Below are 12,431 nucleotides of genomic sequence, written 5' to 3'. Positions count from 1 at the left end.
ATATGATGAGTCGAATAATTCAAAACAAAATATATTCCAAAAAATAAAATAGAGAAAGCAATGAATCTTCTACTACATTTGATATTTGAGGCAATATAATGTTAGATCTTATTAATGCACATGGAGAAAGGTGCACCTCAGCAAATCACATGCAAAGGCGAGTTTTTAATTCACGAGTGGGGTAGCTAAGGTGGTTGAGTTTGATACTTTGATGATTTTATCCAAAAAAAAAAAAAAAAGAAAAAGAAATGAAATCCATGCATCGGTGTATGCTACGGTTGTCGCCATAAAAGGTGTAGAACCAGAAATCACTGCACAATGCACATTGACTAGCATTTGTGTGAGACTGTGAGCAACCGCGAGAGACTACTGAAGCCATATTCATATTGTGGTGCCACACGCTCCATTCTTTATTGTATTGTATGTAAAAAGTAAAAACTCACTATAGTCATATATTAATGTGTAAGCTAGCATATTTTGAAAAATTATTTAAAAAAAAATTCGAATATACATGAATGACATTGATATAGACATAGACATGAACACTACTTGATTAATTGATTATTTTTAAAGAGGGATGATAATATGATATATATATATGTACTGCTTTTGCTTATATAGACATAGTTTTGGATTGAGTTTATTAAAACATTGAATATTTCAATGGACTCAATTTCTAGTAGTCGACCTTTTTTGTCTTTTACTGTATGTTATCGAACATGGAATTATTGATTTTTATTGGCTCCATAAGTTATGGCACTATATGAATTTGATTCTTTTTCATTTAAATTATAAAATTATTAAACAAATCATGATAATTATTCATATAAAAATAGTTAAGTTACTTTTTACAAAAAAAATAATAATTAAAAATTATTAAATAATTAATTTAACATATACATATTTAAATTTTAATTATTAATTTTATATAAAATTTATTTTAGTTATATCAATGTAAGTAATTACTATAGATAATATTGGAATATTATGTCACCAAAAAAAAAATATTGGAATATTATATTTGGAACTAGCATACATAAATTTCGGTTTAATGATCCAATTTATCTTTAAAAGATTGATTATTAAAATCGTCTTTGAAATATTTTATTAATCAAACATCAAAGTAGTTTTTAAAAGGTTAAAAATAAAGTACACTTGTCTTTTTCTTACTCTTTTAACATTTATTATTAATGATTCATGACAATATATATAATATCATATGTCATATTAGATACTGATTAAATATATTTATAAAATTATATTAATTTATTTTTTTTAAATTTTGATTATTGAAATTAAAATTTATGTAATTTAAAAAATTAAATTAATAAATTTGTTTAAACATATCTCATTAATATTCAATAGGATAAACATATGTGATGTATGTTGTTAATTAACATTTTACATTATTAATTATAAACAATAATTGTTAAATGAGTAAAAAAATAACTATAATTTATTTTTATTTTTTAGAGAATTAATTTGATCAGTAAAATCTTTTAAAAGATTCCCGTAAATTTGGTTGGTGAATTGAACTGTGAAGCGGGATTTTTCCATAGGAATTGGAGAATAGAGGAAATTTTTTTTCTACCCAAAAACGCATTAAACAAGTAACATTTGCTAAAAATTAAATACTATAACTATGATGGGCCAAATCTGAATAAATTAGACTTTGCGCGGGCGGTTCCATTACTTTCAAATCTCCCTTAGCCTTTTCACCTGCCATGTCACCTCTCGAAGAAAACCAAATCAATTTTTAAATACTTCCAACAAAAAAAATTCGAAAACCAGTGAAATTATTTTTGAGAAATAAAAAAAAATTATTAGAATTTATTATTTTTATTATTAATATTTAAAAATATAAATTAAAATATATTATTAAATTGTTAAATAAAAAAATTAGATTCATAATTAAAAATAATGAATAAAAATAATAAATTTTAATAATTTTTAGTATTTTTTATTTCTTGAGGATTTTAAAAAAATTTAAACTGAGTCACCTTCTCCTACATTCTCTCACTAGTCTCTCATCTTCTTCCGCTTCAACCACCCAGCTTCTCTCTCTTCCACTGAACTTTGTTTGTCTTAGAGAAGACGAAACCCACACTCAACACTCAACACACACACTCACTTTCTTTCTGCTAGAATAATATCCTAAAGCGTCAAAGTGAACAAAGAAAGAAAAGAGAACCAAATGTTCTTCGCTTTTGTTCCAATGTCCATGTGAGAGTTCTGACAAATGCTATTCTTCTGCTTCTTCTTCATCTTTTTATTTATCATTTCAACTCTTCTTCATTTAACATTCTGCTAGTTTTCCCTGACTCAGTAACTCGGGCGAGTGAACTCAATGGCATCGTCCTCACGAGCAAGGAGCAGCTCGCCATTCTCGCACCGCAAACTCTCAAACACTCCTTATTACTCCCCTGCCTCTTCCACTTCTTCTTCCTTCATGAACGGTAAGTTGATGCCTCGCTCGTGCTCTTCTTCTGCCTCCTCGTTCTTCAACTCCGGAGCCGGACTCGGTGGCCGATCTGCCACTCCGAGTCACGGTTTCAGCGAGTCAAACTACTACGACGCGATGTGTCCTTCGCCGGTGGAGTTCGGAATGGAGGACGAGGCGATCGCGGAGCCTCTGGATTCGTCGACCTCTCGGGACAGCATTTCGGTGACGATTCGGTTCAGACCGTTGAGGTAATGCTTTAGATCTGCGATTTACGGTATCAGATCCATTAGCTGTGTAAATGAGATAGAATCTGGGTTCTTTGATTGTTTTGTTTAAAGCATTATGCTATTTTGAAATAAAATGTGACTGCGTAGTTCGGTTGCGGTGTTTGCTTTGATACAGTGAAAGAGAGTACCAGAGAGGGGATGAGATCGCGTGGTATGCGGATGGTGATAAGATCGTGAGGAATGAGTATCATCCAGCTACTGCTTATGCATTCGGTATTTTCCATTTTTGATTCTTTCTATTATTGTATTGGATGCAATTTTGTGGTTATAGTGGTAGTAAATTGGCTATAAATTTGATGTTAAAATTATGGCGATCGATGATAAAATTTTCGATTTGATTTTGCTGTAGATAGAGTGTTTGGACCGCACACAAGTACTGATGAGGTGTATGAAGTAGCAGCCAAACCTGTGGTGAGGGCTGCCATGGAAGGCGTCAACGGTATGTGATGTTATTATCTGATTCAAAATCATATCATAATGCGAGTGTAAGTGTTATTTTTTGTAATGTCAATGTATTTCATTGCATTGCATTGATGAAAGTTCCTCTAGTTTCGGTGATGCATTGATTGGATGGAATAGTTTGCAATGATTAATATATACTGGTTTGGTGTTCAAGTGGTTATTGGAGTTTGTTGAGTCTGGAGCATAACATGCAGTAAATATTGCAGGAACCGTGTTTGCCTACGGTGTGACAAGTAGTGGCAAGACACATACTATGCATGTAAGTGTCACTTTTTAAAATCAACGCATTCCATGTTTGTCATTTTTATTTCGAATTTCTGATGTAACTCAATTTGTTGTGTGTTACGTCTTCACGACAACTCAGAAGTTTGTATTGAGTACATGTATTTTTTCCTACGAGCTACTGGCTTGTGTGCTGTAGCTCATCTGAAAGTTGAGGCCTTTTAGATATGTTAGTAATTTTGTGATGATGTCAAACTTCACTGCTTACATATGATTCTGAGGCTAACTAATAAATAAGAACTATATGGAGATCTAAACATCTTTGGGTTGTATTGACGTATATATTTCTTAAGATAGAGGATATCAAGATAATTGTTTTGGTACTTGGTAGTTTCGTGTATCATGCAATTTGGCTAAATACAATTGGCGACAATGTTAGTTATGGTCCAATCATTTTACAAATGGAAAAATTTCGAGTACTGAATCATTTTCACCAGAAATTGATAATTTGAAACAGACTTATCAGACATAGTTAAGCTGGTAGAATTGAAAGAAATATAACTGAACATTTGGCTTTGATAAGTTAGAGAGGAATTTGTTTATTCGGTGTAAGTCGAATGAATTTGCTGGAAGTAGAGAATTTTTGTAGTCTAATTCCTGTTAACTTTGGATAAGGATCATACACTATAACTGAATTGTTAGATTAGAGATTAAACCATTCATGAAATTAGCAGCCAAAATTTTAGGTCTACTACCTCAGCTAAATACTGCATCTAAATATGTCAACTCTGGAGATAAATTAGCATTCTTTGGCATTCAAATGTTTGGTTAACAACTGTTCTTAGTTCTTACAGCTGTTTATTAAATACATATTTATTGTCTCTGCTTCAAATAATTTTCTGCCTAGAAAATGCTCTTCTTAGTTATGTTCTTTTATTAATAAAAAATTAATGTCATCTCCTCAGTTGTGCTGTTTATGATTTGCTTGTCAACAACGATATGTGCAGGGAGACCAAGATTTTCCTGGTATTATACCATTGGCTATAAAAGACGTTTTCAGCATAATACAAGATGTGAGTTTTCATGCATACTTAACAAAGTTTGGTTATTGTTATGTTGCTGTTATTTTGGTTATGTAGTAGTATTTTGTCATTGATTTGCATTATGATATTCTGCTTGGAATGGCTAATTGTGTTTGCTGCAGACTCCAGGAAGAGAGTTTTTACTCCGAGTTTCATATCTGGAAATATACAATGAGGTAAACGCCGAACATTTCTTTCCTCCACTGTCTATTTCCTGAACATGATTTTGTACTTTGATTCGTACTTGTCTTGACTCCTGCAACACTTTCTGTCTTACATATGTGGCTCTATCACTTTGTGACACTTGCAAGCTATACCGTCTGAAATTTTCTTTGAAGTTTTGGTTTTAATAAAGATTCTTTTTGGCTGTTTCTGCTTGGTATATCAGGTGATAAATGACTTGCTTGACCCAACTGGCCAAAATTTGCGTGTTAGAGAAGATGCACAGGTTTCTTTCTTATTCTTATATAATTGAAACTGAAATCTAATTTATATTTTGGGTTCATTCTTTCCATATCTTGGAATGAACATGAACCACCTGTTATGTTGCTCTTAGTTGTCTTTGAATACATGAACACTGATATTTCTGATTGTCTCTATAATGTGGCATCAGATCTATACATGGACTTAGGACTATAGAATGTCTTGTTTCTTTCAGTTGATTAATATTGGTTTTGCTCTTTGATTCTCTTTTTTCTAACCTTCTACACTTTCCCCTTACATTATATTCATCTGTAGGGTGTTCACTTTTTTAACCTTCCACTTGTTTTTTTTAATAGTTACAGTATTTGTTGTTTCAACAAGATAAATCTTTTTTGTATTTTGTACCAAAAAGTTCATTATGTCAAAATTTCTAAGGACTTGTTTAAAGTATAATTGATGATTTATATTGGCTTGAATTTCAGGGTACTTATGTGGAGGGTATAAAGGAAGAAGTTGTTTTATCGCCAGGACATGCCCTTTCTTTTATTGCTGCTGGAGAAGGTATAACTGATGAGTGATGACAGAATATTTTCCTCCATTTGTACTCATGCTTTAATTGTTGATTCAGAAACTTAACAAACATGTTTGATGGCAGAGCATCGTCATGTTGGGTCAAACAATTTTAATCTGTTCAGCAGCCGAAGTCATACGATTTTTACGCTTGTAAGAATCTTAGTATATTAGTATTATAATCTAGTAACAAAGCACTGGATTATACACCTGATTCAATTTTACTAAACGGAAATATAGCTTAGTCACAACCTGAGGCTGGATATATTGCACGAGTGATTATTTTATATGTACATGCTGGTTAAACGTGTGATCATTGCTAGTTACTGTATTTTATTGCTCTCTTGGACCTTGCCAAACCAACCGTTGTTTTACATGCAACGTTTTCTGTTATCTTACATTTGCAGATGATTGAAAGCAGTGCCCATGGTGATGAATATGATGGAGTGATCTTCTCTCAGCTTGTATGCGAATGTTTTTTTTTAGATGTTACCATATATATGATAAATAATAGAAATTGTTTGACTGTTCTCATTTTGTGTGTGTTTGTATTTCTTTGATCAGAACTTGATTGATCTTGCTGGATCAGAGAGCTCAAAAACTGAAACGACTGGACTAAGAAGAAAAGAAGGATCTTACATAAACAAAAGTCTTCTGACACTTGGAACTGTAGGTGTCTTACTGTTCTTCTGTTTTTGGTTGTGGATTAGTTTGTTCTGGCATTTTGTTTGGACATATGTTACCAGCTGTTGGATTGTCTACAATTTATATCTTTGCAAACAAAATGGAAAATGTGCCTCTTGAAATTCTGATTTTATGCTGTCAATGTGAAGGTTATAGGAAAATTAAGTGAGGGGAAAGCATCTCATGTTCCATATCGAGACTCAAAGCTTACCCGCCTCCTGCAGTCTTCACTAAGTGGGCATGGCCATGTTTCAGTGAGTTTGAGTTTTACACCACTTTGGTTCAATTGTTCAACTGTATTTCTTCCTTGTGCTAATTAAGTGGGGCTATGGCTTTTTAATAGGTTTTCTTTTACTTTCTTCCTTCTCATGTATATGTTGTAATGTTGTTAGACAGGCTACATGAGCGTCAAATCATTAAAATTGATGAACTGTGAATTTTCAGCTTATATGCACAGTAACTCCAGCATCCAGTAACATGGAGGAAACTCATAACACCTTGAAGTTTGCCAGCAGGGCGAAGCGTGTAGAAATATATGCCTCACGTAATAAGGTTCATTCTAAAATTATTAATTAGCTGCAGTACTGCACCTAGATATGCTTGTGCATGAGGAGGTTCCTAATTCACTTGTGAATTGTTTGTTAAAACAGATCATTGATGAAAAATCTCTAATTAAGAAATACCAGAGAGAAATTTCAATCCTCAAACAAGAACTTGATCAGCTAAGGAAGGGCATTCTTGTCGGTGTCAACCCCGAGGAGATTATGAGCTTAAAGCAGCAGGTTTTAACATCCCCTTAATACATTTCTTATTCATTCTTTTTGCAGTTTTTTTCCTGATTATTTATTGGGATCTTCTACTTATTCTATACTTTGATTGGAATAGTTGGAAGAAGGTCAAGTGAAAATGCAATCAAGATTGGAAGAAGAGGAAGAAGCTAAGGTTGCTCTTATGAGTAGGATCCAGAGGCTAACCAAGCTTATTCTGGTTTCATCAAAAAATTCTATTCCTGGTTATCTAACTGATGTTCCTAGCCACCAGCGAAGCCTCTCTCTTGGTGAGGATGATGTGAGTTCCTCATTCAATAGCATATGTTGTACCATCCTTTTAATATTTATCCTGAACTGCAATAATTTGAAGTCCTTGTTATTCTCAGACATTAATGTTTGTCTGAAATAAAGCCTTTTATGAAGTGGACAAGTGTTTTCTCCTTGCTGACACACTTTACAGTTTACACCTACTAACATCTTGAGCTTGTAGGCTAATTAAGATGTTGAGTCCTTAACTACATGTAAATATAATTTTATCTTTTAGGAAAGTATATTCCTTCTAAGGAGCCTTTCATTGTGGGAGTACTCTCCTCTGGAAGACTGGAATATGTTAACATGATTGTAAACCTAGCTTATTGATTCTTTTTTTTTTCTCTCTTCAATTCAGAAATTTGATACCCTTGTTGATGGATCTCTTTTGATTGAAAATGAGAATAAAAAAGAGGGTTCCACAATGTCATCTGAACTGCCTTACGATGTTAGACATAGAAGATCATCAAGTAAATGGAACGATGAACTCTCCCCAACTAGCAGTATTATTACTGAATCAACACAAGCTGGTGAACTGATCACCAGAGCAAGGCTCCCAGCGGTATATTAATTTCATAGTTTGCATATAAAATGTTTCAATTTTGGAATATGTATATTAATTTTAGGACCTAATTGAGGGATACCTGGGACTCATAAAAATAATTCATCTCCCAGAACAAATTTAAAAATTTTCTTTTTACCCTCAGTTGTAGGTCAAGAGTTACAGTTCCATTGTACTAAAGTTCCTTAGATGTTTTAAACACAGTATTGTTGGATGCTAATTAGTCTCAATGGCATGTCCTGTTACTTACATAGTTACATGTAGCGGTTCGTTACTACGCACCTGTTCACCAAATAAATACGTTTTTGACTTCCTACTGAATTGCAGGGAGGGGTGACGATGTCCGATCAGGTTGATCTTCTTGTCGAGCAAGTAAAGTTGCTTGCTGGAGATATTGCTTTCAGTACAAGCACTCTGAAGCGCTTGATGGAGCAATCTGTAAATGACCCAGAAAACTCCAAACAACAGGTATTATACCGTTTCTCAAGCTATGATGCTTCGTATTGGAACTTCTTAGATTCTAGGGACCAAAATGTTCTTGTTTTGATCCACATGAGAGAGATTTTAATTTCTCGGTTTGAGTAGGTCTAAATGCCTAATGCAGTAGTCTTAACTCTTAATTTTACCATGAAGGCAATTAGAATGATGCACGATACGACAAAATTAGAGGTGTATGCTTACATGGTATACAGAAATATGCCGTACATGTTGGGGAGTGCAGTTTTTCTATTATCTTTTTCTGTTTTTGGGATACATGAAAACGTGCTTGGTTATTTTTTCTCACACTTTCAATTTTTACCTAACGGGAGAGGGGAGAGTTTTCAAGCGAAGGGATGCATGGAGTGAATTTCGAGCCATCCGAGAAGGGAGCAATTAAATTTGGATCGGGAAACTTTTGTGGAAGGGAAAGACTAGAAGTATAGGGAGCCAATAGAATAGTTGTACAATATGTACAATGGAGGTTTAGGGATGTCCGATTCAGTATTAGAGATATAACCATTAATGTTACTTTTTCCCATCAGCTTAAGCTTTTGGGATGAGTGGTTTCATGACATGGTATCAGAGCTCTAGATCCGAAAGGTCAAGAGTTCGATTCTTTGTGAACCCAAAATCAGCTTAAAATATTCCATTGGTTCTCTAGCGGACTCTATTTTATAAAGGATTTTAAATTGAAAATAGTATTGATTTTCAATATTGTAAAAGGAAAACATAGGTTTCCAATAGCATGTTCCGTGTTCCACTAATAAAAAAAAACATCTTTCACAAATTATTTACTATTATCTTGCAAAACTCATGGTTTTGTATATAATTTCTATCTTACTTTAGCCAATTATCTAATCAGGTTTTCCTATATCATAATAGAGTATTACTCGGTTGCTTTACCTGTTTTGTATTTTGTTTGGAAATTGTTAGTCACATGCAATTTATAATTCGTACGTACTGAACAAGTCTGGAAGCAGATCTTGACCTTGGTTGGTAATGCCTTACACATACCATAAATTATACCATTATTGTGAAAAGAAAGGGGATGCTTGTACATTATCGCTGATTAAAATTATATTCGTATAAAAGAATTATAGTGAAAATATATATGAAAATATTATCTCATGTTTAATCATATAACATCATAATATTTGACTAACCACACTCAACTTAAAATTTTTATGTATAGAAGCATATATTGGATTGGATAATGGTATAAAACTAGGGTGATGGTATATTAAATAATTTCTTAGATGTCATACACATTTTACAGTGATGCCAAGCACTTCTTATGCATGTATTTTCCATACGATGACACATACAGTTTGTTGCTAATTTTGATTTTTGTTTCCCGCTACAGATTGAGAATTTGGAACAAGATATCCAAGAAAAAAAGAAGCAAATGAAACTTTTAGAACAAAGAATAATAGAGAGTGGTGAATCTTCTGTCGCTAGCTCATCGCTGGTTGAAATGCAGCAGGTGCCATCTTGATATATTCTCTTATATCTGTTTTCATTTAGAAGTTTTTATACTACGTGTATTCAGTGATAGGGTCATTTATACCTGTTTTTCTTTTCTCGTTCTTGGTTCCAGCAGACAATCACAAGATTAATGACTCAATGTAATGAAAAGGAGTTTGAGCTGGAAGTAAGTACTATTTCAGCAATATAAGAACAATGTTGATTTTTCATCTTGAGCCACCAATTTACTCACAGATTTGACTTTTTGTTTTATTGTCATATCCTGCCATTGTATTTCACAATTTATATTCTCAATGTGCAGTATATGAATTTATTAATTGTGGTACATAATCTATTTTCTTAATATATCTACAGATAAAATCTGCGGACAACCGTGTCCTTCAAGAACAATTAAATGACAAGGTACGTGGTTATATTTTGAGTGTTTCCTTCTCTGTGTTAAAATTGGAAAATGCTACAAAAACTCCCACTATTACTGAGCTGTGTTGACACCCTTCTTTGGCATGTTGTATTTGTTGATAGTGTTCTGAAATTAGTGAATTGCAAGAAAAGGTCAAGTTCCTAGAGGAGCAACTTGCAACATTTAGTAGTGGCACTACATTGGGGTTTAACGATCAACATCCCTTGGAAGAAAACATTGACGAGTTGAAAAGAAAAATAAAATCACAGGTAACTGAGAGTTCATTGCTTGAAAGGATTTTGTCTATTGTTATTGACGAAGTTGCATGTTAGGATTAATATGTATGGTCACTTTCCAGATTCTCTGCGTAAACGAAGTTTGCATATCCTGTCAAGTCCTTTTTATTGTTTAATTTGATTGGTTTACCTAATTGACATTTTTCTTCTCTTTTCAGGAGATTGAGAATGAAAACTTGAAGCTGGAGCAAGTGCATCTGTCAGAAGAGAATAGTGGGTTGCACGTGCAGAACCAAAAACTCTCAGAAGAGGCTTGTTATGCCAAAGAACTGGCCTCTGCAGCTGCTGTGGAACTGAAGACTTTGGCAGGGGAAGTGACAAAACTTTCATTGCAGAATGCTAAGTTGGAAAAAGAATTGATGGCTGCTCGAGAGTTGGCCAACACTCGAAGTGCTTTTGTGCCAACTGCTAATGGTGTTAATCGCAAGCACAATGATGTAAGGTCTGGAAGGAAGGGAAGAACATCCAGCAGAGCTAGTCTGGACGAGTTTGGATCATGGAGTCTTGATTTTGAGGATCTGAAGATGGAACTGCAGGCTAGGAAACAAAGAGAGGCAGTTCTTGAGGCCGCATTAGCTGAAAAGGAATTTGTGGAAGATGAGTACAGGAAAAGGGTCGAAGAGGCCAAGAACAGAGAAGCTGCCTTAGAGAATGATTTAGCAAATATGTGGGTGCTTGTTGCTAAGCTAAAAAAAGAAGGCGGTTGTGTCTCAGAAACAAACATTGATGAAAAAAATAGTGCTGGGGAATCACATACGAATGATGTTATGAATAATGGCAATGAAACTAATATTGTCCTCATGGAGCAGAATGGGGATTTTTCAAAACCAGAAAATGAAATTCCTAATGAAGAACCCTCGGTCGCTCATCTAAGGGTAAAACTCTGCATTGTTTTGTGCCTTCTTATCTTGGGAAAATTTGAACTCTTACTATTATTACTATTTTGGACTGAATAGGATTATCTAAGAAAGATTTTATTGTGATCTATGATTTCAGTCACGCATGCAAGAGATGAAGGAAAAAGAACTCAAACACCTTAGCAACGGAGATGCCAATTCCCATACATGCAAAGTATGTTTTGAATCTTCAACAGCTGCAATTCTTCTTCCATGCCGTCATTTTTGTTGTAAGTATTTTCCTCACTAGTATGTGTTTTTTCCGATATCAAACTTTAGGGTGTTTTCATTTTGGGTTTAAATTTGTTACTCTGAATTAACAGCCTGATTGCATTTCAGTGTGTAAATCGTGTTCACTAGCTTGTTCCGAGTGTCCGATATGCCGCACTAATATTGAAGACAGGCTTTTTGCTTTTACATCCTGACCGTTCTAACAGAGGTCTTGTGCAATTCTTTTATCATACCTTTCTGAGCCGCATTCAAATGTTATAACCTACAAGTACGAAATCATAACTTACTTTTGCCTGTCCAATTTTCTGCAGGATTTTATCCTATTGAATTATTATATCCCCTTTTACAGGTGGAATTCTTTTCTTAGTTTGCTTGTATGTAAATCTGTTTTAAAGGTATATTATCTTTCTTTTACTATACCCCTTTAAGCTGTATAATAAGGTGAAATGAAGGGGGTGGGGAAATGTAAAATGGAAAAAGGAAAGGGTGTCTGTAAACTGTAAACAGCAATGCTCAAGTACTTGAGCACAATGTGCGTTGCTGATTTTTGTTGTATATCATGGATGCCTAAATCAAATTAGACAAGTGAGGTTTTACCTCTCTCCCTTTGCTTTTGATATTTTACATTCAAATGTTTGGGTATATAATTTTCTACTCGTGCACAAGGTATGAAGATGTAGGCATTGTTATCTCATTGTCCAAGCTTATCTTGAGGTATCTAATGAGGAATACTAGAGGGTTATCAAAATTTATTATTTTTGGTTATTAATTAGTTATTAATATTTAAAAGTATAAAATAAAATATATTGTTGGATTATTAGATTAAAGA

The 12,431-nt window shown here is 33.7% G+C and overlaps 1 protein-coding gene across 2 annotated transcripts; it reads left to right on the top strand.

Annotated features, from left to right (window-relative positions):
* Positions 1-1,988: 1,988 nt before the first annotated feature.
* On the top strand, positions 1,989-12,219 carry LOC112736927 (kinesin-like protein KIN-7D, mitochondrial). 2 transcript variants are annotated; one of them, XM_025786608.3, is made up of 26 exons: positions 1,989-2,223; positions 2,327-2,691; positions 2,846-2,943; positions 3,080-3,169; positions 3,399-3,451; positions 4,422-4,487; positions 4,619-4,672; positions 4,885-4,944; positions 5,402-5,480; positions 5,575-5,642; positions 5,897-5,953; positions 6,054-6,158; positions 6,323-6,427; positions 6,618-6,725; positions 6,824-6,955; positions 7,059-7,241; positions 7,611-7,814; positions 8,142-8,282; positions 9,658-9,777; positions 9,895-9,945; positions 10,134-10,181; positions 10,302-10,448; positions 10,634-11,350; positions 11,472-11,601; positions 11,711-11,810; positions 11,914-12,219. In XM_025786608.3, exons 2-25 carry the CDS (start codon positions 2,348-2,350, stop codon positions 11,794-11,796), a joined length of 3,246 nt encoding a protein of 1,081 aa, XP_025642393.1. In that variant the 5' UTR covers positions 1,989-2,223; positions 2,327-2,347; the 3' UTR covers positions 11,797-11,810; positions 11,914-12,219. The 2 variants fall into 2 exon arrangements, with proteins under 2 accessions (XP_025642393.1, XP_025642392.1); XM_025786607.3 differs by having other exon boundaries at positions 9,892-9,945.
* The last annotated feature ends 212 nt before the right edge of the window (positions 12,220-12,431 follow it).

Source organism: Arachis hypogaea, chromosome 13 (assembly GCF_003086295.3).
Source record: "Arachis hypogaea cultivar Tifrunner chromosome 13, arahy.Tifrunner.gnm2.J5K5, whole genome shotgun sequence".
NCBI lineage: Eukaryota > Viridiplantae > Streptophyta > Magnoliopsida > Fabales > Fabaceae > Arachis > Arachis hypogaea.
The sequence above is the reverse complement of the archived record's forward strand: the minus strand, read 5'-3'. Positions and strand labels throughout refer to the sequence as shown.